The sequence below is a fragment of the Ammodytes marinus genome, assembly GCF_949987685.1.
Source record: "Ammodytes marinus genome assembly, chromosome: 10".
In the NCBI taxonomy this organism is placed as follows: Eukaryota; Metazoa; Chordata; class Actinopteri; order Uranoscopiformes; family Ammodytidae; genus Ammodytes; species Ammodytes marinus.
In genome coordinates, this window is record NC_137214.1 from 22,664,509 (window position 1) to 22,690,691 (window position 26,183).

A 26,183-nucleotide genomic window follows, 5' to 3' on the forward strand; every position below is an offset into this window, starting at 1 on the left:
TGTATTTGTATTGTATATTATGTATTTGTAATAACTCTACGTCATTGTAAAAGAGGGTCACCCCTCAATTGATCAAGGTTAAATAAAGGATATATATTTTTTTGTGTGTGTAGCCAAGTTCCTTTTGGCCAAAACATTTTGCCACCTGGTCAGATATCCTTTTACATTTGAATCTCAAACAAGTGTATTTCCTATTCTTATAGCCCTAGTGGAGTGGCTAAGTGCTGCACTCTTTCAATTTGTGATACACGCTTGAAAATTGTCTTTAAAAGAATATGCTATTGTCAAGTGACCAATGGAGCCAATTTTCACGCTTGTATCATCAACTGAAAGATTCTGACGAAAATAAGCATTTAGCCGCTATAGTAGCATACACAAAATGCTATAAATTCTCAAAAGAATATTTTTATTTTGAAACGTATGACCGGAAGCGATTGAGTTGATTCTTCTTCGTTCAACCTACTCCAGTGCAACATCCGCCGGCCGGGTTTAGCTAGGTTAGCAGACGCTTGTGTCTTACACGCCTTGTCCTCAATATGTCTCACCCAACACCGTCTGCCAAGCCTTCAAATCCCGAGAACCCCCGTGTCTTCTTCGATGTAGATATTGGAGGAGAAAGAGGTTAGGATATTTTGTTATTACTGTCAGCAAACGGCTTTTTAGGAGCCAATTGAACCGCTAGTCTTTTTAGCTTAGCACAACCCTAGCTAGTTTGAGTGACTTGCAGAAGCGGACTCATTTAGTAGCTGCCAGAAAACGTGCACCCAACAAATCCGCCGGCTAGTACGTATTGGTGATTGGCATTTGGCTTTTGTTTTTAGTGAGTCATATTTTTGTAAATTTAACATAGAGAGACTATGTCTCTTGTCTGAGCCACGTGTGGCTGTGTTGTCTAATGACACTTGTAAATGTGCCGGTGTAACGTAGCGTTCATAGTAATAATATAGCAGGTGGTAATGGTTAATCATAGGTCACTTAATATTTGCTCAACAGTTTATTTAATATTCAAGAGGCAGCTAAGCTAAACTAACACATTAGAAAAAAAACAACAGAATACACGAAATATATTACTGCAGCATCGACCGACCCAGCCTGTCCACTTGATTGATTTGTACCTGGTTATTTATAATGCTTCCTGAATACCTCAATGTCCAGCTCCACTTTATCCTTTCTTTAATTTTGTTCTATAATTGCATATGCTTAGTATGTGAAAACATCCTCCCTGCTATTTTCATGAACACTGAATTTATATTGTATCTGTGACCAAACATAAACCAGAAAGTGTTTTCTGCCCATAGCTGGAAGAATAGTCTTGGAGCTGTTTGCTGACATCACCCCAAAGACTGCTGAAAACTTCCGGGCGCTGTGCACTGGAGAGAAAGGCACTGGAAAATCCACTGGGAAGCCGCTGCACTTCAAAGGATGCCCTTTCCACAGAGGTAAACAGCCTTCACATATACATTATAATGTGATTGACGTTTTGGGAGGATCAGAAAAAGATGATCAGTATTATGTTTCAGTTGAACAAACACAAGTTTCCTTGAAACAATCAATTGGATGCTTGTGGAAATGTGTGAACATTCATAATATACCTTGCATTTCATTAGGGCAGAAATGCAAGGTAACTAAACGTACTAAAGCTCGGCTAATATGGCCTTTGCATATTTACCTTTTACATTGGGGAGCTGTCATTCAGTCAGGTTGCTCTGCAGAAGTCATTTGGCTGTAAAAATGTTTTTTTTGGCAGTTATCAAGAACTTCATGATCCAAGGCGGTGACTTCTCCAACCAAAATGGCACTGGGGGTGAGAGCATCTACGGGGAGAAGTTTGAGGATGAGAACTTCCACTACAAGGTATAACTGCTCAACACCGGGATCTCCATTGTCTGGGGTCCACCACAATAATAGTTTAAAGGGGTATCTTCATCAATCACGTTTCCAACACTGTTTTTTTTCTCCAACTTTCCTCTCAAAGTCTCAATTGTGTTTTTATTGTAAAAGCCATAATTCCTCAAACTTCTGTTTTGGAATAACACAATAATTCACATGCGAGAAGTGCCATCGTTTGTCTGCTGTAATCGTTTTATTTCCTTCTCCGTTTTAGCATGACAAGGTAGGTCTGCTGAGCATGGCCAACGCCGGGCCCAACACCAACGGCTCACAATTCTTCCTCACTACTGTTGAAACGCCACACTTGGATGGCAAGCACGTGGTTTTTGGACAGTTGATAAAGGGGCTGGGAATCATGAAAACGCTTGAGGCCATTGAGACCAAGGAGGACACCCCTGTAAAGGTAAATGTCAATATAATGTACCGTTGTCCTCTTCAATTTAAAATTAATTTCACGTTTTAAAAACTGAAGCTTTTCTGTGATGGTTTTTACCAAGAATGCAACATGTATGACACATACCTCAACTTGCTACAAATGAAATCTTTCCATCTAAAACGTCTGCTAATGTCTACCTTTGCAGCCATGTGTCATAGCAGACTGTGGTGAACATAAGGAAGGGGACGACATGGGTGTCGGACCAAACGATGGAACAGGTGATGCACACCCAGATTTCCCCGAGGACGCCGACCTGGACTTCAAAGATGTAAGTTATCACTGAGGTCTTTGATCTTTAAGGACAGGAGATAGCATCACACTGCTCTGCGGGCCCCAGTTAAAGGACCGCTGCTGGTGTTTTTTGAAATGGGAGGGTGCCTGTTTGGCGTCTTATCCAAAGTCAGATATCAAGATTCAGGACGTGTGTAGCATAGCAAACACTTAGGCTGTGTCTTGATTCAGAGACCACGCACTTGGTAGGACGCAGTCTCGCGGTCTATGAAGGCTATAGCCTATGAAGGCCGATTTTAAGGCCGGTTTTAAGGCCAACGAGCCTTGTTAAACGAGACGGTCTCCGCAGGTCTCCGTTTACGAGCATTTCCGGTTTACGTAACAAGCCGTTACCTTGCGTGACGACTCGCCGCTCCTGTGCTGCCTAGCAACCCTGATTGCTGCCAACGGAGACAGCCCTGTCAGCGGAGGAAAAAAGAAAAATAAGTTGTCTACCAGACGAAAAGAAAAAAAAGTACAAGAAAAAAAGAAAGGAAGATAAAAGTTAAGAAGATGGAGCAACACGTTGCTGTTTTGTTATTTTTTATTTTATTTTATGCAATCTCTGAAAAAAACGCAATGAATCTTGGGATATGTTGGGCCACGAAGGATACATCTGATGCAGCCTTCAAAACTGCTTCAAAACCGTGAAACGAAGGCTGCATTTCACGACCGCATATGAGGAGCCTTGCAAGGAGCCTTGCAAATGGGACAGCCTTTGCGCGCCGCTATGACGCAATCGGTCTTCAAATGCAGCCTACGAGGCCGGTTCCAAGACCGCAACCCCTGAATCAAGACACAGCCTTACTGTAATGGCTTTTCCTGTAGCATTACCAAGGGGTAAGGGTTAGACGGAAGTCTGACGCGTGTGTGAATTAATGCAATGTCCAGAAGATGCCGTATTGTCGGATATGTCAATCCTTTTATTGACTACAAAAAAACAAACTGTTCCAAGGGTTATTGTTCTTTCAGATAAACACAAAATAGGCTTTTTCACTATACAAACATTTGCACGAGCACAAGCACGGTCAAAAACTGTGTGGCCTTCCCCATTACACACCTGAATCTAATCCCAGGTTGCCAGGTATTTATGCTATCCACCCTATGCAGACACCAAGGCCCCACCTCTTTATAATTAATTAAATAAACAAAACAAAACAAACGTAAACAGCAATTTGGCTCCAACACACCGGCCCCTAATTGAGAGTGACAGGAGGGCATGAACAATTCAAAGTAAAACTCAAAAAATGGAGCCAATAATTTCACAAATGTAAACCAAATTCTATACAAAAAACAGAGATTCTCTGAATAATATATTATTTTAATTTGCGGCTTCTTGAAGCAAGCAAAGTTGTTACTGGTCTATCCAGTGGGCTGGTTTTAGTTTTTACTCGTGCGGAACGCACCAGTCCTTTCCTGTCAGGATAGGTCACCAGGGGCCTCATTTATAAAGCTTTGCGTGGGATTCACGTGGAAGCTAGCGTACGGAAGAAATGTAGGATGTACGTGCGAACAATAATATTCTGATTTATAAAACAGTGCGCACTCACGTCCTACGCCTGTTTCCCTTTATAAATCACAATCGACTCTAAATGTGGCGCAGCCTTTGCGGGCTTCACGTAACGCCCATATTTACCCATACATAGTCATTGACACGCCCAAATTAATATAATTTACTGAGTGCATGAAGGCGGTAGTGGCAATCGCCGACTGAAAGGAAAATGGAAAAATAGACTCCACACAGTGTGGATCACTGCGGTCACGCCGAAGTACCCGTTGGAGAAATGGCGACCAGGGAAAATTTAGTTTGGTGGCACAGTGTGAGGGTAAAGGCGTCAGAGTGCAGCCTGTAGCGATCTCTGTGAACGCTGTGGTCGAAATAAAAAGAAGCGATCCGACATAAAAGTGGACGCAAAAAAGTGCATATCCTCACACAGCAGTGTTTGTACCACGAGCGGGGGACACTGAGACCCCCCATGAGATATAGATTCGGAGAATTCATCCCGGTGCAGTGACGGGCGGCGGAAGGTTAATAATAAACTTCACAGTCCCTTTCAAAACACAGTTACGACGTGCTTAAACACAAAGAAAAACACATAGATAAAACGGACTAAAAACCGCGAAAAATTAGCACAGTATGTGATGTACAGTAGGCTTATGATTAGTGTATGAAACTGTGCACTCCTGTCTGCCTGAGGCATCGAGAACAGCGTCAGTGTAAAAGTAATAGGTTGTATTCCACCTCAATATTATCAGAATGAATCCAATAACATGCAGAGCTTATTCAAACGTTTTTTTTTTTTAATTTGCACTCATATCTCCGTTTGTAGGCTATTTAAGATCCTAATTAGTTTTGTTTTTTGTTGGTATCATTCCATGGAAAAATCCGTGGAGGCATTTTTTTATTAGTTGTAAGAATGGCTTCATCCGTTTTGCAAAGGAACTCCCTATATGATAGACCTACATGGCTTATAATAGGCCTATATCTGGATTCATTTTACACAAACACATTCGTTCTCGCACTTCATACATGTGCCGACGGAGTCGCCGTTTCTCCTTTCTCCACTTTCTGTGCGTACACATGGGTCAGAGTTTGCGTGGAGGACCGCACATCTTCCCGTCAAATTTGCTTTTTATAAATCCCAATGTTTGCGTAGAAATTGGCGTGCGCCCTCTTCTGGGCGTACGCCACGTTTATAAATGAGGCCCCAGGACTCTTCCAAGCAACCAGGAACCAAGTGGATCTGCTGTGTCTGTCTTACCTTACATTTTATGTTGAAATAAAGTAGTTTAGAAGATAGCAGTAGTTTGTCTTAACTATAAGGTTTCTTGCTTCTGGCAATGTCTCCTGTGTACTCTGAGCACAGTGTTATTATAAGTAATTGAAATTATGGTCAAATTGATGGAATAATATCAAAAAGAGGTATCGAGTGTAATTTTCTGCTGTACTTGCTTTCAGGTCGACAAAATTCTGTCTGTTGCTGAAGATGTAAAGAATATTGGAAACAGTCTTTTTAAGAATCAAGAATGGAAAGCTGCAGCCAACAAATATAGCAAAGCCCTCAGGTAATGTACAGCATCCCTATGTAAGTTAGTCTGTTCATTACTGTTAGTCACAATCTGCCTTTAGTTAAGAAAAAGTGATAGATATGAGAAGAACACTTAAAAAAAAACATCCAAATGAAACTTAATCCAATGGCAATGGCCATGTGATGCCTGCTGTGGTGTATACTTAGAGGAATACGACCTTTTAGGAAGAATAATTTATTGTTGCTTTTTTCTGGAATTTGTTCTAAAAATTAAAAATATAGTATATATTCTCTACACAGAAATAGGTGTACCACACACTTGTTTTCTTTGGCAGTGCCTCTCATTAGGGACATACATGTACAGTATGGTCACACTTATACATTTATATAGGAAGAAGAAACTGGAGGAGAAGTGAGCAAAAACACTTAATGACTGATTATAAGCAACAATGTCTTTTAGCAGGCAGATGCTTATTGGATAACCAATATACCATGTAACCAATGTTGCAGGTTACCTTCATTATGCACCACAGAGACATGATTCTGTTAACCACCCTTTAGGAATACTTGTAAAGCCTGATGTTTCTTTGTGCAGGTATTTGGAGGTGAGTGGGGATCATCTGGAGGAGGCAGCACAGCAGAAGCTTGAGCCCACAGCTCTCAGCTGCTTCCTCAACACAGCAGCATGTAAGCTGAAGATGCAGGAGTGGCAGGAGGCTGTGGACAGCTGTAACGAGGTACGTTTGGCAACACCTCCCTCTGTAGAGCTCATCTGTCAAAGTGTACAGCTTGTTTGCCACACAGGCTACCAATGCTAGGAATTCACTTAACAATTATACAACTAATTGAAAATTTTGAGATATATACCTATCGTCTTATTGCTGAGAGTTACATAAGATAAATAGGCCTCTATGTATGCCAGTTTCCCCAAATTGGATTATACTATATATCTTTTACTTACATCCACATTTGCATGTGCCCAATTTTTCCGGTGAACTCGAGACAAAACGATTTATGGCAGGCAGAGCCGAACATCCTGTGTTTCTGAGCGGTACTAAATCAAAGTTAAATCTGCTTCACCACCGTCATATTGCCATTATAAATCTTACATAGTCACATTTAAATATATTACCTTTACGAAATGCATCTGCGGTCTCTCTTCATGGATGCAGTCACTCACTTCCTAGACAGATGCAAGCGCCGCCGGCACGTGCTTGGTCGCTGGTGTTGTTAAACACCTACGCTTTTATACAAAGGTGGAGATGCATTTGAATACATTCTTGTTTGGACCCACCCTACCTGATCAGTGGTAGAGGGAATATATTGGGTACATACAAAATAAACCTTTTCACAATATAATATCTAAAACTTTAATAAATCATTCGAAGAGGATAGAATGTCCTCACATACGTGTATTTGTGTTGTGTCTTTCAGGCTCTAGAGCTGAACGAGGCGAACACTAAGGCCCTTTTCCGCAGGGCCCAGGCCTGGCAGGGGTTAAAGGAATACAGCAAAGCCATGGTAAGGTCGACACTAGCCTCTCTAAAATATGAAGGATTGACAGCCTTGTGTATGATATTCTGTACACATTAATTATTTGTTTTCACTCTTATCTGTCCATTTATCAAGTTGTTTTCTGCTCATCTTTACTCAGGTTGATCTGAAGAAAGCTCAGGAAAAAGCTCCGGAGGACAAAGGTGGGTAATTTGTCTTGAATATAGTATCTGTTTGTTCTGCCTTCTCCCATGCTAGGATAGGCAGCTGATATTAACCTCTTTATCCCACATTAGCATATTTAGTTTGACTGTGACATTGCATGCTTATACATGTGCATGAAGAAAAATAGCCAATGACCGAAAAAAGTCCTCCCGTATCAATTGCTAATGAAACAAAGGTTGGTATTAACAGATTGTTGGAATTTGCGCAATCATGAATATAACAGCTGCTCATTTGCAGTATAGTTGAAATAATTGTTAATTCAGTCTGTAGTCATTTTATTCACTCAAAATGAGTTCTGTTTGAGCTGTGTGCATCTTAAGTGTTCCTTTGTGAGCAGGGAGAAATCCAGTGGACAAACATGGGCTTAAAACAATGTCGGAAAGCTCTGCTTTCAAGGTAGCAGTTGCATTTATTTACTGGTGGAGCTAATTCAAAGTGTTTTCTTTTGCCAGCTGTCAGCAATGAGATGAAGAGAGTGCAGCTAAAAATCCACGAGGAGAAGGAGAAAGAAAAGAAAATCTATGCCAAAATGTTTGTGTGAAAATCTCACTTTATGATGCAATTCATTGTTGTGAATAACATGATCAATATTTAAGGTCATCTCTACTGTTCACCTGCTCAGATAATGTTCCTGTAACCTGGTGAAAATGTTCGGTAATTTCATTTGGCAGGTTTTTTCAGCGGGCACATTTTCTCAATGTATGTATTCTTACAAGGGAATAACTGTTGTAAGCTTTGATCTGTCATTATTCTGACAAGTGTCTTCATCTTCACTGTAACAAATAGTTTGAGCGTAAGTCTAAAGCATGGCTGACTCCACTGCTCTGAAGAACTGGGTTTTCTTAACACTGCTCTTTGTTCTGGGGTTTTTGAAGTAATTCAGCAATGCATTGTTGTGTATGTTGTATCGTTTCACAGTAGGTATTTTGATACAGTGCCCTTGGCCACAAACAGTACCATCAATTTGTTTTTATTTGTTTTTTTAGAGATCAATAAAAGCAAAATGAGATCAGTCAAGTGTTCTTTATTAATTACTTTACTACCAATATCTAATGATGATACACATTACTGTGCAGATCAAATATAAGTAAATCTGCAATAAACCTTAATGAGAAACTTGTTCAATTACAGAAGATTTTGAGGAAATATATTAACTATTACAGTCGTTGAAGTAATTTTAAATGCCCATAATGTCGATTGTAAAGCAGTGATGCAAAAACAAATGCAAATTGTGACTTGTTTTAATATGGTCCCGCATTATGCACGGGTTGCCCAGGTTATACTCCACTGTATTGTCATTACCGTTTCCCTTAAGAACAGCTCTAGTTCTTTTCCGACCCATACTGAGGCACAGGTACTGTAACCCTGAATGTATGATTCTCCATGGCTATCTTTAGAGACAGTGAAAAACCTAAAAAAAAAAACATACATTCACATGCCATTATAGGCTGGTCCACCGCCACCTTCAGGCACAACCCAGTTGATGTTTTGGCTCGGGTCCTTGATATCACAGGTCTTACAGTGGACACAGTTCTGAGCGTTAATCTGCAATCTCATCCCATCTCCAGTTTCCAAGGGAACATACTCGTACACACCTGGGAGAGAAAAAAAGTTTCAAGTTAGAATCTCTAGATTTAAGATTTTATTTTTCTTACCCCGAAAAACGAGCATAATGTAATGTATGGCACAAATAAGTCTGCAGCGTATAATCAAAGGCTCCTCTATCATACCTTATTGATAAACTCGTTTGGCACCAATAGCTCAGGGAAATCAGTAAGTTCTAGCTTCAATCACAACATGCTGCTTTGAAGATTCCAGCTGGATCCCAATCCAGAGACCACGTCCTTGGTAGGACGCGGTCTACGCGGTCTATGAAGGCTATAGCCTGTGAAGGCCGAACGAGCGTTGTTAAACGAGACGGTCTCCGCAGGTCTCCGTTTACGGGCATTTCCGGTTTGCGTGACGACTCGCCGCTCCTGTGCTGCCTAGCAACCCTGATTGCTGCCAACGGAGACAGCCTTGTCAACGGAGGAAAAAAGAAAAAGTAGTTGCCTACTAGATGAAAAGAAAAAAAAGTACAAGAAAAAAAGAAAGGAAGATAAAAGTTAAGAAGATGGAGCAACACGTTGCTGTTGTTATTTTTTATTTTATTTTATGCCATCTCTGAAAAAAACGCAATGAATCTTGGGATATGTTGGGCCGCGAAGGATCCATCTGTTGCAGCCTTCAAAACCGTGAAACGAAGGCTGCATTTCTCGGCCGCATATGAAGGAGCCTTGCAAATCGTTGCAAATGGAACAAGCCTTTGCGCGCCGCTATGACGCAATCGGTCTTCAAATGCAGCCTGCGTAGGCTGCAACCCCTGAATCGAGATCCAGCTATTGAGGGTTTGAACTTTGATACACATGATTTCCTCTCAAAGTATACATTTCAGTGAATCCTTCATAAAGCCATGAATAGGTAGTAAGTACTTTGTTTACCGCTTGAAAAACCACTCAACCAGTGAAGGGTTATGTTTTCTGCTTAGGATGCCCACATTACAGGTAAATATGTGTTTGCTTAAGGATAATAAACCATGCATTCTGTGAGCTTTGACAGATTTTATTTTGGAGTAGTTGCATACATATATACATATTACTGAGAAGAAATCAATGCTTTTGTAAATTATTTTCAGCAGCAACGCAAGTGGAAAAGTAGAGCTGAGTTCTGTGGAATACTCAGTTATCTTTTCAACAGAAATCTATAGACGTCCAGTGAAAGCAAAGCTTTAGTAGCTTTTCTACAACAGGTAACAGGTTCTGCAGGATCGTGTTTATGGCATAAGTTGTAAAGTGACGATAAATAAAAGCCTTTATACAGTGTCAAGGATTTTCAATTAAAATGCCACAGAAATCTGTAGGTGACATACTATGGGTTACTGTCATTAACAGTTTGAAAAACATTTAATCTATCCTTTAGACGCTAAAGGTTGCATCTTTTAGTGCTAGAAGTATACAGCACTCAGCATTTTGTTTTTGCAAATTACATTATCTGTTTCGTACCAGCCAACAATGCTGCGCCCAGGTAACTACTTGTGAAATTGATTAAGCTTGATAATCCAAAGATGCAGTGTGCACAGAGTTTCTTTAGTAATGCAGTCTTGCTTTATCCAATCTCCCCCATTCTTTGTTGCAGCTTATCTCTGTGGGCCACAAAGCACTCGGCTATTTTGGGCACCTTCATGGTCCCTGAGCGCAGCTAATGACGTAAACAAGTTCCAAGATGATTCATAGGGAGCTGGTTTCTGAGTTATGGAATATGGTATGTAGTTTTTCAATCACAACTGCTGCACAAGATATGAAATATACAAGATCGATAACCCGTGACTGCACAGTCTGCCTGGCTCAATACAGACACTTCACGCTCGTAATAGCCTCACAGTTTTGTATATTGTATTAAATATTTCCAACACTTTTTTTTTGGTTTATCTGAAGGCCGTTTGTAAACCAAAAAGCACTCATACAAGGTTTAACAGTTTTGCAACGCTTTTCTACAGCAAAACCTTTTTTCATTTGCACAGACTATTTTATTTAGTTACAAAGAATTCCCTGTTAGAGTTCAGTTATTTGAGAATACTACTGAAATTTTTTCTTTTCCAAATAATTAAAGTCATAAATTGGATGCTATACATTCCCTTCAAGCGACATGACTCTAGACAACAATTTAATTAAGTCTCTGATCAAGCGGTAATACCAAACAGTTGCTGGTTCCAGCTTCTCAAATGTGTGGATTTGCTGCTGTTGTCCGTATAAGAGTAAATAAAATATTGGTTGGTTTTGGAATGTTAGATAGACAAAAGAAACAATGTGAAGAATTGACTGGCACGTTGCGATAAACATTTTGTTTTTACAAATTGTAAAATCAATTGTGAATAGAAAGTCTTTGACGTTAATTGCTACCCTTCGTAGCTGGTATGGACACCATTATCTGAATTAACAACTAGCATAAACAACCATTTTAAGTGCACAGGGATTAGATTAGATACAGGTCTGCAAATTGTTATATCGCCTTGTGGTTCCTAAAAAAAAAAGATAGGCAATCAATTTTAAGATGCTGGAAACAAAGAATGATTAGCATTTTAGCTTAAAATATGACTTTTGAGAGGAAGTAAATTTAATATTTAGTTACTAATTAGATCTGATGAAACCCTTCCAAAATCTTAACTAGTACACAATATTAAGTTAAAAGGTGGAGTCAAATATTCTGGAGAATGCTTGTCAAAATAACTATTTGTTAGAATAATTTCATATCTCCTCATGATCCGCCACCTGTCAGTACTGTGTGTGTGCTGAAATTCTACAGATCTTATGCTGTGTATTAACACCAGATTTGTTTTAAGTGCACACACAGTATGGAAAGGTAGCCGATTGTGAGGAGATATTCACTGATTTTGACTAAAAGTGATTTTGACAACAAGAGTGCTCCAGAATAACCAACTCCACCATGCGATGTATGTTAACAAGTCTGGAATTCACATGCAACTTGCAGAGAACTGACTGTCTGAATCTAGTATGTGGAAAAGGTTAATTGCTGTCTGCACCCTGATGGATTGTAATGGAATGTGTGCTCTTTCGAGGCCATGCCGGTATGTTACCTGCGGGGCAGAAGCGTTGCTCAGGCCCATCATATATGCCCAGGTTCCTTTCCACAGGGATACTGTCATTCTTTAGGGTCAGATGGGCAGGCTGGTCCCCCTCGTGGTTGGTGCCGCTCAGGGCCACAGACGAGAGCAGGTCAAAGCTCAACTTCCCGTCCGGCTTGGGATAATCAATGGGTGTACAATCTTTAGCCGGTTTCAGCTGGTCGGCATCAAGGCCTAAAGCAGATAAGGGCACGGCAGGTCAGGAAATGTTGATTTTCTCTGCTGAGAAAAACCTCCCCTAGAAAGTAATGACTGGCATTGTGTGCGGCTGACCACTGCACATGTAATATTCTTTATACATTCAACTGGGGTCATGGACACTACAACATATCTCTCTAACTAACATTAACTTCACAGTAGCTTGTTGGTGCCACATGATTATTATTTTTTAAATCTAAAATTCATCCACTTACAGTTGGACTCAGCACTTTTGTTGCTTTAAAAATATCAGCTCAAAGTCAACAAACAAACAACTGTTCAAGGTATCAGCAAACTGTACAGTGAATATTCTCCCCGATACTTACCACAGTGTTTGAGGGTCCACGGCTCTTTTCCTCTGAAGATCCAGTAGAAGACCCCAGTGTAGGCCATGCCGCCGTACAGGCCAAAGTAATTGTGGAAGGACGGCCTGATGTTTCTCACTTTATACAGCTCTTCCCAAATCCACGAATTCTTCAAGCTCTCAGCGTACTCAGGTACGTGCAGTCCTGGAAGAGATTTAAAAAAACAAATCAAGATTTCTTCTTTAAAGATTGTTATTTCAGTTCTGCCCAGCTGTTGCCACATTTTTTTACATGAATATAAAATGTATCATTCTCCCATGGAAGAAATAGTTCCTTTAAAAACATTTCATAGGTTATGTCAGGGGACATTTCTTATAAACTACAAACTGGTTTCAGGTCAAACTCTGCTGATATGTAGTTTGAGTGGTACAAATTAACATGTGGCAGACATGACCGGAGTGGGTACTTTATTATTCGTTTAAAACGCGCATTCTTCCTGTCAGTTACTGCAGTTAGCAGTCCCCTCGCTCGTCCCTACGTCACCACATTAACGCACTGCGGTCTTCAAGCAGCGAGTTATCTAGCATCATCTCAGATCCATAAGTGTGATAAAACATGATAAAAACCATCAACACAGACATTGGGAAGGATTTTTACCTGCTCCGCCATTGTAGGCGCATGAACATTCATCCATGTGTCGCTAAGGTAGTGAGACCATGAGTGAGACGGGTTTCGGTTTGTAGCGTTCTCTCTTGTGATTGGATATTAATTTCGGGATCCCCCGAAAAGTTTATTTGCTTATTACATGCAGAGCAGCTGACTGAGAGATCGGCTTTATGAAATGCGCACATTATGTAAGTGATCACTGTATGAATAAAGAGCGATTTAACACTTATATTAACATAAATAAACCGCCTACTTCACCTTTTATGAAAAAAAATTGCAGGTTTGTCGTGGTTCTTGAGATGGTTCCCAGTGACATTTTCATTGAGATTGCAGTTTTTTGATGGATACACCTGCAAGAATGGGTCTCCTTTGGGCCTTCTTTTAATATGATTTTCAAAGCCAGCTGAGAAAACTTTATTGTCTGAACTTCTATATCTGACAAATGTTGCTGCCTGACATTTATCCTGATTCAGCCTAGCCTTGCTGCAGTGCTTTGAGATTGTTTGACTTACTAATAGCTTTTGCAATGAGTTACACTTTCACTTTATTTGGTGAACACCCTGTATAGCACGTGTTCTGATTTTAGCTTGGCAAACTTTATTGACACATGCCCTGTCATGGATTAACCCGAATGAAATGCAAACAGCTCCTGGTGCTTCTATCGTGATTATAAATGGGTCTTAAATTCTGTACCTGCGGTGGCGGACTCCAGGCTCTCTGCAGTGACTTTGGGGAAAATGGCCTCCGCAGCCAGCATGCCACTCTTCATGGCTGTGTGTGTGCCTTTGATCTTTGGGACGTTCATGAAGCCAGGACTGCAGCCTATCAGCATCCCTCCAGGGAAAGTCAGCTCTGGCAGAGACTGGTAGAGGCGAGATGTCAAGCCAATTTTAAAAACTGTTCCGTTGTTCTACTTTCTGAGACCTAAACTTCAAACTTGCAATCACTTGGTTGCTGTCCAATGGGATGTAGTATCCTGAGCAAATATGCCTTCATCACTATATCCATATTTCTACGGGATATTATAGGCCACAAAGAAAATAAGTCTGTCATGATATCACATATTACAACTATCTCAACTGACCTTTCAATAATAAAAATTAACAGTGGTTGTTTTTACTTGTAAATATAAAAAAACATGTTTCCACAACCAACTCTGACACTGGTGGATGCAATTGTTAGTAAAAAAACATAAAAACAATGCACTACACTGAAGCAAATTATTGCACTAAGATGTAATCATAACATACGACACCTTGCTTTTATTTAAAGTTTCACATGTGGCTACATTCAATTTCTCGTCAAATAATAAAATGCAATAATAACCTTTAAAACAACGGAACTTCCTTATTTTAATGTAAAATCTCTTCTATGTTTGAAAGACATTGTGATGCCTGGCTATTAATACAATCTTTCTAATCTATGATATTTGCCCACGAAGAGTGAAATTGCATATCAGACTGATTCAATTATGTTATCTATCCTTTTATCAGAAGTGTCAGTATTATTTGATAAGTAACATTGATAATGTTATAACATTGCTAATAAAATTACACTGAAAGCTGGTGTAATTACATTAACTTGTTTGATGAGCATATTTAGACATCTGTGGATGGCTTTGATTAAACATGAAATAAAAGGAATACATTTAAACAATCCCTGTAGGGAAACTGGCTAGTTAAGGGAATCCTAATCCCTGTATTAAACAGTTCAAACTCTAAGTACATCTTTGAGATTTCTCCAGGGACAATCAATCTTTTGACATTTAGAATAGAGTCAGGGTTCCACTTGTTGCCTGTCTTATTTCAAGATCTATAAAAAAGTGCTTCGCCAAGCAAGAATCACTTATTGATTATAGAAAATAAGTAATGTAGACGTATACCTGTATTCCTCCCTCATTCAGCGCCCTGGCTCCATATCCGATCCTTTGGCCTCCCTCCAGTGTGGGAGCTACAAAGGGATGATGCTTCCAGCGCTGGAACTCCCTGAAGGGGCTCAGGTAAGGGTTGCTGTAGTCTAGACCAACCTGAAGAGGCGGGGGAAAAATAGCTGTTTTCAACTGAGTCTTTTCAACAAAAAACAAAAAAATATATATATCTACTCAAACCTGGTACTAATACAAAGTGGAAGAGGGTAAGGTGTTGTTTTAGTTTATGCAAATCCATATATTCTTGTGTAGGTGTTGCATTTGCACTTCAGTCTAGTGAGCTTACAACACATGCAACAATACAGAAATACTTCATTCAAATATGTATTCAGAGTGTAATGCTGCTGCCTGCATGACATCCATCCTAATGTAAACAGAGCCACTCACCACAAAGCCCAAGGCCACAAGTGGCTCTCCTTCATTCAGGTGATAAAGGAAGGAACCTCCATATGTATTCCTGTTTAGGGGCCAGCCCACAGAATGCTCCACTCTGCCTGGCCTCCATTTCTTCTCATCAATTGCCCACACCTAAAAAAATAATAATAACAGTGATTTGTATACTACAGTTGCTGAGTGGTGGAAATGTTGAACATCATGTCCTTTATATTGCACAGCTTTCATATTTTTCAACTTTACTCATTACAGACGATCAATCAAACCAGATTAAACCAAACTATTTTATGACACAAAAAGCATTGGTTTGATGTGGACTGCATGTGTTCATTTACCTCCTTCAGGCCAATGGCGTAGGTCTGGGGCTGGCAGTTCTCACGCAGGTTGAATTGCTTGTAGAGCTGCTTGGCCAAATGTCCGTGACAACCTTCTCCAAACAACGTGACTTTAGCATGGAGCTCCATTCCTCTTTCAAAAACATCCTGAAGCAAAAGAAGAACAGGTCCCATAAATAATATTCATGAATGAGAAGCAACTGAATACAATATTAAGAATAGTGACGTTGGCTATGTAACAAATCATTACATTGCTTTGACAAATGTGCAGGATAGCAACCATAATACGGCCTAGATATTGTCCTGATATACAATAAATGTATGTAAGATACTCTATGTTGTTTGATGGTTCTGTCTTAGTCAACAGTTTTCTTTTTGAAACAGACACTTTTATCCATTAATCTTTCAATTATGGAAAAAAGGAGACTTGTTAATGGTAGTTTTCGTGATTAATGCCAAAAGACAAGTGTTCAAAACTTAAAAACACAAGGGGCTATATGTTCATGCACTTTTATCTGTTTCTGTATGCTTCATATTTTTCGCGCATCACCAACCTCTTATGTGCTGGAAAAGTGATTGTGTCATTGTACTTGTCTCTGCTTGTGTCATTTAGTTTTTGTGCTTATGTGTTGTATTTTTGTATCTTTCGGTTTTTTTTTTACGTTTATTTTTTTCTTTTCTACCTGCCAGGGACTACAGGTGAAAATTAGCCTGCATGGCTAAATCTGGCACATTTACATGTTGAACTTTGGTGCTCATGTTTATTAATGTGCGCTGTCCCTTTTAAATAAAGAAAACAAAACTCTCTTCCACTGGGAGCCAGATCAGCAATCTCTTTAGGGTGTTATAAAACACAAGTCAAGATCTATCTTTTTACCAAATTGTGGGGGGTTACTTCTACAGTATTGCCTGTAATGTATTTTTTGTTTCCTTTTTTATTGTACTCATGTGTCCTTGTTAGGCACATTGTAACCTAGGCTTTGAAAGGTGCTATATAAATAAAACTGACTTACTCGTGCACCTGTTTTGTGTTGCTTTTATGTCTGTGGTAATCGATCAACAAAAAAGCCAGATTAAGGAAAACAATTTAAAACGTGTGGTGGAGAATGCGTTCATCATTTTATTTAGAATCTACAAGAAAAGACAGGTGCAATGTATCACTGAGATTTAAAGATGAGCTTGTTAACGAGAAACAAAAGAAAAACTGTTGACTAAGACAGAACCATCAAACAGATGCTCCACACACGCACGATTGAAGAACTGTGTGCCTTCCCCTGGTCTAAAAACCCTGCTGTTCACCTGCCCGTGAGTCATGACCCCTATATGCAGGCTAAGTCACCAGCGTGATTGCCTACGTAAGCCCACACTCCCACAGGCACTCAAATGATTACCAAAACACATCACACACATGCAGCACACATAGAAATTGGTTTAAACAACTATATCCAAGCTATTCATGTGTTAAGTGTTACTACATACAGTATACCAAGAGCCTGTATTTTTATTGTATTGTTTTGCATTCATTAAACCATGAAATGGGCTGCAGAGCTCAAAAGGGACTGCAATATGATACTACATTTTTCTTTCAATGCACAATACCTTCGGTGAGCCATCCTTGGCGATGCCTACATCATTGGTTGCAATTCCTTTTACACTTCCATCTTCATGAAACAAAACCTTGACAAGAGTAGTAGAGAAATTACGTTAACACTTTGAGCTGAGATTGTCATTTTAAATGACTGAACAAAGATAGAAAAATAATACACCCGCCCCCCAAATCCACAGACAGACATCAGAACTCAATAAAAAAAACTGAATACAACAGGAGTTAATAAAGCATGGACCCATAGAACAGTATAACAGGAAGTGAGGAAACACTATCCCAGACACTTTGAGGACATATAAAGCACATCAAAGAAATGAAAAGGTGAGCTCACCTCTGCAGCAGCATAACCAGGATACAGCTCCACTCCAAGCTCCTCTGCCTGCTCCCCCAGCCAGCGTACAAAGTTACCCAGCCTCACAATATAGTTTCCATGGTTCCCCATGGGCAGACCTACAGGCATTCAGAAAATGAAATGCTATATTAAATGCCAGTAATTATACCATAATCTCTGAAAGAATTGCTGTATACAGCAGTTCCCCTTTATAAAGAAAACATGATACATCATACAGAAGTAAATTGCTAGTGTAACCTAGGGTTGGGAATCTCTTGGCACCTCACGATTCGATTCCGATTCAGTGGTCAACGATTCGATTCTAAACCGATTATCGATGCAACAATTTTTTTATGTACATTTCCATGCGTGATTTTCAAAAATATATATATACATCTGAGTTTGCTGCACAGAGTTTGCTAATGAATTCCTACTTTGGTGATGATCATTAAAGACAATCAACAGATGAATAACCTTCTCTAATATTTTATTAGAGAAAAAGCCTATGTCACGTGTTGACATGCGAGTCACGTGACACGCGGCCGTGAAAAGATGAAGAGGCATACGCGACCGTAACTGCACCTTAAAACAACACAACTCATATTTTAAACATCACTTCAAGTCCACTCACAGCGGTCTGTGACAGAGGAATAAAAAACTCAGGAAGTTAAAGCTCCTGGACTCCTGTATCCACAGCGGTCAATGCAACTTGCCTATCCAACCAACTCCATGAGATATAAAGAAATAACAGATGCCCTCATATCCCTGTTAACAAAAGAAGTGTCCTACCAACACCATTAACAACGTTTTATTTTTTATTTGGACATATTTATTTTATAATAATAATAATATTTTTTTAATTCACTCGGGCCTATTTCTTTGTATTTGCCTTGTTTTCAGTTTAATTAGGCCTATATGTAAAGTCCAAAGTCATGGTGTTAAAAGAAACAACCTTGTTAAAGTTAAATAAATTCATGATGTTCTTAAATCAATAAATAATTGTCCTTAATAATCGTTATTACAATATCAATCAATATAATCTAGACGATGATGATTTTTGCCATAATCGAACAGCCCTACCTTGCAAATTTGTTTGGATCAATTATAACCAATCATATTATTAAACAGGTAATCAGTATTAATTTTGACTTTATATACCGTACTTTCCGTACTATATGCCGCACTGGACAATAAGCCTCAGGTGTTATAATGTTTAATTACCATATGTAAGAGTTCGTGCACAGAGGGGATTGTCGGGAAAGAGATGGCAGCTTGAGGAAGCTCCCACATTTCAACAAACAAGTTGCATATTTGCATAACGTACGTAAGTGTTACCATTTTGTGCAATAGTAGCTATTAGGGATGGGCACGAGTGTTTTCGCTACTCGTGTGATCGCTTGCATTCCTCGAGGATCAATCGATTCCTCGTTAAACTTTTTTCTATTTTTAGGACGCAACGCATCTGTCTACAGAACAACGGTTGACCGCAATAAAGCGCTCAATGCTTATGTCAAACAGTCACAGTTGCCATATAATATTAAGGATTTATTTTCCACAAGTTTAAAACACATTTTCCTAACTGGAAGTAATTAAATAAGCGGGCCACAATTTAAACCGATCGAGTAGGTTTGCGGTGGAGAGAGAAAAAAGAGAGAGAGAAAAAGCATGGGCTGTAGTTGGCTAACATTCAAAATAGACATTTAAAATAAGAAGGGCAGCAAATACAATAAAATTATTGTCCTACAATTTAAACACATAGATAGGCTAAATAACTCACCAAAGCAGTAGAAGTAGTAGGCTACCGCGTAATGCTCACTCCTGTCCGTGACTAATTACCGCGACTAATTCCTCGTTAACGGAACGTTACACCGTCGGCTTTTGAATCTCAATCCTATATTCCATAATAAAGGCTTCTTAAATGTCGTTTGCTCGAATGTGCCCGAAGTCAGCCTGGCTTCTTTAGGCCGACGTGACTTTCCAAGTTTTCCAGCACCGCATTCAGCTCCGCGGTGCTGTGGAGACCACACACTGGCTGCGCTGCACGGAGGTGGCAGTTATTTGCGGTTTCTGTTTGACACAACGCTTAGTTTATTTAACTTGGATCAAAATATTTAATTTTGTTAAACTGTATATCCGTTTTGTACACGTATATAACATTTTAAAATAGGGGCGGCCCGCCGGCCGGCCTAAAGGCTACAAACACTAAAAAAAACAAAAAACGATTTTCCTCATCCACCAATCGAGATCATTTGAAACGAGGAGTACTCGATTACTAACGCCCATCCCCAGTAGCTACAGAATATATACTGTGCTGTGTAATAACAGGGTCGAAAAACGGGGAAAAAGTCGCGGCTTGTAGGCCGAAAAGTACGGTATATACAGGGTTCTTTATTGTGATTTTGTCTGAGTCAGTGAGCTGCTAATAAATTAATAATTTCAGCTAGAATCACCATTCAAACATATTCATATGTTGTATTTTTCAACTAATCAATCCTATTCATGTAGTTTAGCGTCAGCTTTTCAGTATCAGCATTCATACCGCCAATTTCTTCAGAAACTGATTTTCTAGTTTCAAATGTATTTCTGATCTGTGACTGAAACCATCGGAACCTCAATAAAACAACCTCTCTGAAGGGCTGAACCGGTAATTGCCAGACCAATAGTGTGTCAGCTTGTGAGAGAGCAGTACAATAGTTTGTTCAAATAGCAGTAAAAAGGCATTTACCTGGCAAAATGGGAACAGGGATTCTGCGTTTCTCTGTTAAAATGCTGAAAATATCTTCAGTCACTGGGGTGTTCAGGGGTGCCTGGAGGTCAGAACAAAATGTTGTTGGTGAGAGTTTGACCTCAGAGGGATTTGCGTGTATAGATACATTCATTTTCAAGCACATTTCCAAATTTGAAAACACAAAGATTTTAAATCAAGCTTTTCTAAACTTTCCAGACTCTGTACAAATCCGGTAGATAATATTCAATCAAAAACATTTATTTCACATTGAATGGGCCAAAAGCTAAGGATTTCAACATACCTTATAAACTAAATATTTAAATTGTCGAAATTACACCATTGGCAGTTTTCTGACTGCATCCCTCTCTCGCCTTACTTGCAGCTGCAATTATTATTATCCCTCATAGCTTTAAATTATGAAAACCCGTTCCTCTTTACTAAAGTAGGTGGCACAAGATCGGCCCATTTTGTGCAGGAGCAGGCTCAAATGACGTGCCAAATGGGGATGTGCACAGAGCCAGATGAAAAAAAACCTAGGTTAGTACGTCAGTCGATAACCACTTTTGTGATACCCATTATCTCTGGGCGTTAAGGTTTTTCTCAAGCAAGCTCACGCAATGAAAGCTGTGGTTTTGGCTTTATAATACACCACTCTAATGTAACCACTCTTATAAAGGAAGGGCATCTTTGTAGGTACAGAAAAAAATAAATGTTGACTAAGACACTCACCCCTCGTTCCTTCCAGTCAGGGAAGAGCTCGTTGAGGGCAGTGGGTTCCAGACAGGCTCCTGACAGCGTGTGCGCTCCAATCTGAGAAGCCTTCTCCACAAGGCACACCCGCAGCTCCTTCTCTTGTTCGTTGGCTAACTGCTTCAAACGAATAGCTGCTGAGAGACCAGCAGGGCCCCCACCTACTATCACCACATCTGCTTCATCGGCAAACCTCTCCATTTCCATCCCTGGAAAAAGGACAATGAAAAATAACTATTGAGGGGGAACAGAAGCACTGCATTGTGGTTAGGCTAATCGCAGCAATTCAAAGTTGGCTAAGCTTTGCACCAACACTGATATGGTAAGCAGGGTTCTATTAGCCAAACCTAAACAAACTACCGTACTTTTCGGCCTACAAGCCGCGACTTTTTCCCCGTTTTTCGACCCTGTTATTACACAGCACAGTATATATTCTGTAGCTACTGGGGATGGGCGTTAGTAATCGAGTACTCCTCGTTTCAAATGATCTCGATTGGTGGATGAGGAAAATCGTTTTTTGTTTTTTTTAGTGTTTGTAGCCTTTAGGCCGGCCGGCGGGCCGCCCCTATTTTAAAATGTTATATACGTGTACAAAACGGATATACAGTTTAACAAAATTAAATATTTTGATCCAAGTTAAATAAACTAAGCGTTGTGTCAAACAGAAACCGCAAATAACTGCCACCTCCGTGCAGCGCAGCCAGTGTGTGGTCTCCACAGCACCGCGGAGCTGAATGCGGTGCTGGAAAACTTGGAAAGTCACGTCGGCCTAAAGAAGCCAGGCTGACTTCGGGCACATTCGAGCAAACGACATTTAAGAAGCCTTTATTATGGAATATAGGATTGAGATTCAAAAGCCGACGGTGTAACGTTCCGTTAACGAGGAATTAGTCGCGGTAATTAGTCACGGACAGGAGTGAGCATTACGCGGTAGCCTACTACTTCTACTGCTTTGGTGAGTTATTTAGCCTATCTATGTGTTTAAATTGTAGGACAATAATTTTATTGTATTTGCTGCCCTTCTTATTTTAAATGTCTATTTTGAATGTTAGCCAACTACAGCCCATGCTTTTTTTCTCTCTCTTTTTTCTCTCTCCACCGCAAACCTACTCGATCGGTTTAAATTGTGGCCCGCTTATTTAATTACTTCCAGTTAGGAAAATGTGTTTTAAACTTGTGGAAAATAAATCCTTAATATTATATGGCAACTGTGACTGTTTGACATAAGCATTGAGCGCTTTATTGCGGTCAACCGTTGTTCTGTAGACAGATGCGTTGCGTCCTAAAAATAGAAAAAAGTTTAACGAGGAATCGATTGATCCTCGAGGAATGCAAGCGATCACACGAGTAGCGAAAACACTCGTGCCCATCCCTAATAGCTACTATTGCACAAAATGGTAACACTTACGTACGTTATGCAAATATGCAACTTGTTTGTTGAAATGTGGGAGCTTCCTCAAGCTGCCATCTCTTTCCCGACAATCCCCTCTGTGCACGAACTCTTACATATGGTAATTAAACATTATAACACCTGAGGCTTATTGTCCAGTGCGGCATATAGTACGGAAAGTACGGTATGTGATTTGTATTTGTGTCTTCTCAAACTTGAATTCAAGATGCAAAGATACTTAGTAGCTGAAACTAAGTTGTCCCCCAAAAATAGGCAAATAAAAAAATAGCTAAATTGCCAACATGAACCTCTGAACTAAATTAGGTAAATGCCAGATCAGCTTTCCTCATGTGTTGGGGAGGCGAGCTTGGATCAATCCTCTTCAATCTTCCTGACGCAGAACACAAAAATGTATTCTTCTATGGTTATTACAAAACACCATTGGTCTTATTACTAAATATAATAGGAAATGTGTAATGGAGTTTGTACTCTCTTGGTTTCAGTTGTCAGACGTGTTAACATAGCTTTGGTAATGTATTGCAGGCATAACACAAGTCGGCACTGCGAGCTTTATCATGTGGGAAAAATTACAAGATACAAAAGAATACCCTGGATAATAAATCATACAGTTGTATGAAAATTAAAACTGGGGTTCTCTTCTTCAAATGTTCAAACATTATATCCCAAATGTGGCCAAAACCAGGATAACACTACTTATAAAACATATTTTTAAAAATGTAAAGTTACTCTAAATAACATTGTCTTACCTTCCCATCTTGAATCTTTCTCTCGAGGATGGATGGTGTAGTGTGTTGTGATGCGCGGGGTTGACACAGAAGAGCATGACCGTCTATGTATTGTTGTGTACAGTTGAGGTGCAGCGCACTCTGTCTGTACCGTCTTCAGCGCCCTGATACACCTGTGGGCTGAAAGAGAAACAGTCGCTCCCAGTCAGTGGGCACTGTTGCTGTGTACACAAATGTGTGCTCACTGGTGTAGTTGAGACGGATCTGGTTCCTAAATGAAAATGCATTGGACTACCGACAAATACATAAAGCATAATGCAGGTTGCAGAATAAACACAAGACAAACACAGAGCAAAACAACTATTGTTGTTGCCAGTGTCGACGCCAAGCAGCTGTCATGCTAAGTTGCAGCAGTAGCCTCATAATAGCTAGCAAAGTTAGCTTTGTGTAGCTACGCTAAATGTAAAGCCCAAGGCTGCGAGTAAACATTCATGTTAGACAGTATAGATGTTTGATAACTTTCAAAACAATAATAATGTCCTAACAACACCAGCACATTTCCGAAAAGGCAAAATTAGGTATATAACCCAGGACAAGGACATTGTTCAAGTGACCGATATATTGGTTCAACTTTCACCTACATTTTTAGCTTGACGCTAACATTGATTAGCATGAACTGTTTTGACTCGCTTGTATTTGTGAATTCAAAGTCAGGCGCAAGGAAAATGTTTCACCAGCCTATGTGGCTGTAGTTACGCATGTAGACAGCCGACACAGCTGTCGAGAAAGTAAGTTAGTACCTCATACAGTCAGTGTTTAGTACCTGAGACAAATTCACAACGGGTTAGTTAACCAGTCATTAACCGACATACCTTTACTTGAGTACCTGCTAGCTGGAAACATTATGAGTCAGCTAATGTATTATTGCTCACTAGCAAGACTGCGGTTTTTTCTGTCTTTAATCTGCCACGAAGAGTCGGTAGTGGCTCCACTGCCAGTGCAGAGCTCGTGTAGATACCTTACAAAACCACGTCTCATAACACACACATTGGAGAGCCTCAAAGCTGCGCTGCTGCTGCGGCGTTTGTGGACCTGAACAGCTAGTTAACTGCGTAAACGCAGATCTCTACACTTCACTCTCTGGCCGCTTAATGGTAAATCTGAGGGTGAAGTGAAGAGACCATGCATTGTAGTGTTGTTCCAGGCCTCCACATCGCTGTGTAGTCCTAAAACATCCTATTTTTGTTTTCCTAAAAATTAAACCCTTTTAGCTAGGCTAATTGAAAACCAAATTGAGTGTTTTATGGTTTGTGAACGTAGCCTAATGGGAAATGTAGCCTATGCCACCAGCTGTTTACAGCTATTGAGTAAATATCGTTTAGTAGGATAATGTGAAAGTAACCTAATGCATTTAATACAATTATGATTTTGAATGTAAAATGCATTTTTGTGTCCATTTAAACATCCAAATAATGTCATTAATAATATAAATAACATCACATTTTCATAAGCAGATGAGGCATGGTACTAGGCTACATATTTATTGACCACATTTCACCCAAGACAAACAAGAATACAAAAAACACATTTGTAAGTAAATTATTGTGGGAAACAAGCCAATACAACAAATTATATGACAACACTTGTTAAACGACTTTTTCAATCAATATTGAATGTAAGCCTGCGGAATTTGCCTTATTTTATCTCAGACAAACTGCTGGTTTCTCTGTCCTCTTATGTAATGGAAAAACAAACAATATACAACGTATTTACAAGTCATTGACTTAATAAATAATAAATTCTCCTCTTTTTTTAAGCATGTTTACTATACATTCATTGTTACGTTACACGTTTTCAGTTTGTATTAGGTATTTTATCCATCTCTTTTGTCATCTCACGTCATCCATCCGTGTAAGCCTTGGAGAAGCTTTGTTTGTGAGTAACTTAATTCATACATGTCTTACATAATTATTTATGTTAATATTTAATTGTATTTCATAACTTTTTAAGTACATTTTATAACCAATTTGCATATTGGTTCAGTTTCACACTTCTAAACCTGCTACAAACAACTTGTTCAACAACCTTCAATAAATGGGCATACAAGTGCATGTCGACAACATCCTTAACGGTCCTTCATTATTGATCCTGTCTTCAAGTTTTGTGGGAAAGGTGTTTAGCTGTCTGGTGATGTGTGCATCGCTACGCGCTCAGGTGCCAGAACATTCATATTTTGTACATTTACAATATCTGAAAAAGTCAATTTCCGCAGGAATTAGTAGTATAATGAACATGTATGCACAGGAGGTACCAATGTCTTCACTGTACAGAACACAGTGTAAAGAATTGTCAGCGAGGTGTATCGTTGGTGAGATGAAGCTGAGTCCATGCTCAATTCCTCAGACCAGCTGGGGAATTTCTAGACAGGATGTGTATAGCATGATCTATAATACAGCTGTCTATGTAGCTGCAACCCACTCGCCAAATGGTCTGTTTATACCTGCCGAAATTAGGTACATAATTAATTAGTTGAACATAATGGACTTATCTCTCATACATAACATCCAATATTTCCCCCAGTTAATAGAGAAAAATATACATATTTGACAAAATTCTGACAAAAAAGTGAATACAATCCCTACATAGTTGACTTAAAAATATTATTTGTTGCCCTGGTATAAATATATTCTTTGTTGCGAGAAGGTTGCAATTTACCAGTGTTTGTTTTCAATTAGATACAATTAGTAAAGTACAGCATGAAATTATATCTGATGTGCCCATTT

General features: G+C 39.5%; 2 protein-coding genes across 2 annotated transcripts; one reads left to right on the forward strand and one right to left on the reverse strand.

Moving 5' to 3' along the window:
• Positions 1-480: 480 nt before the first annotated feature.
• On the forward strand, positions 481-8,356 carry ppid (peptidylprolyl isomerase D). The gene is made up of 10 exons (XM_080036171.1): positions 481-621; positions 1,299-1,439; positions 1,748-1,854; positions 2,105-2,293; positions 2,472-2,594; positions 5,556-5,662; positions 6,221-6,362; positions 7,060-7,146; positions 7,280-7,322; positions 7,797-8,356. Exons 1-10 carry the CDS (start codon positions 537-539, stop codon positions 7,883-7,885), a joined length of 1,113 nt encoding a protein of 370 aa, XP_079892297.1. The 5' UTR covers positions 481-536; the 3' UTR covers positions 7,886-8,356.
• etfdh (electron transfer flavoprotein dehydrogenase) lies at positions 8,354-24,431 on the reverse strand. The gene is made up of 13 exons (XM_080036170.1): positions 24,273-24,431; positions 23,422-23,580; positions 21,244-21,473; positions 20,512-20,593; positions 17,787-17,905; positions 17,449-17,526; positions 15,850-15,996; positions 15,509-15,649; positions 15,077-15,220; positions 13,888-14,056; positions 12,550-12,732; positions 11,978-12,199; positions 8,354-8,939 (listed from the first exon to the last, which is right to left on the reverse strand). Exons 1-13 carry the CDS (start codon positions 24,301-24,303, stop codon positions 8,776-8,778), a joined length of 1,869 nt encoding a protein of 622 aa, XP_079892296.1. The 5' UTR covers positions 24,304-24,431; the 3' UTR covers positions 8,354-8,775.
• Between the last annotated feature and the right edge of the window lie 1,752 nt (positions 24,432-26,183).

What these genes read in the sequence shown, in the direction of transcription:
- etfdh (XM_080036170.1), bottom strand. Translation starts at nt 24,303, where the DNA reads ATGTTTCCAGCTAGCAGGTACTCAAGTAAAG. An exon ending in CCTGGAGTCCGCCACCGCAG is followed by an intron (nt 12,733 to 13,887) that starts GTACAGAATTTA and finishes AATCTCTTCCAG; the next exon opens with GACTGCACGTACCTGAGTAC. An exon ending in GTGGACCCTCAAACACTGTG is followed by an intron (nt 12,200 to 12,549) that starts GTAAGTATCGGG and finishes TATCTGCTTTAG; the next exon opens with GCCTTGATGCCGACCAGCTG.
- ppid (XM_080036171.1), top strand. Translation starts at nt 537, where the DNA reads ATGTCTCACCCAACACCGTCTGCCAAGCCTTCAAATCCCGAGAACCCC. An exon ending in AGATATTGGAGGAGAAAGAG is followed by an intron (nt 622 to 1,298) that starts GTTAGGATATTT and finishes TTCTGCCCATAG; the next exon opens with CTGGAAGAATAGTCTTGGAG. An exon ending in AGGAGGACACCCCTGTAAAG is followed by an intron (nt 2,294 to 2,471) that starts GTAAATGTCAAT and finishes CTACCTTTGCAG; the next exon opens with CCATGTGTCATAGCAGACTG.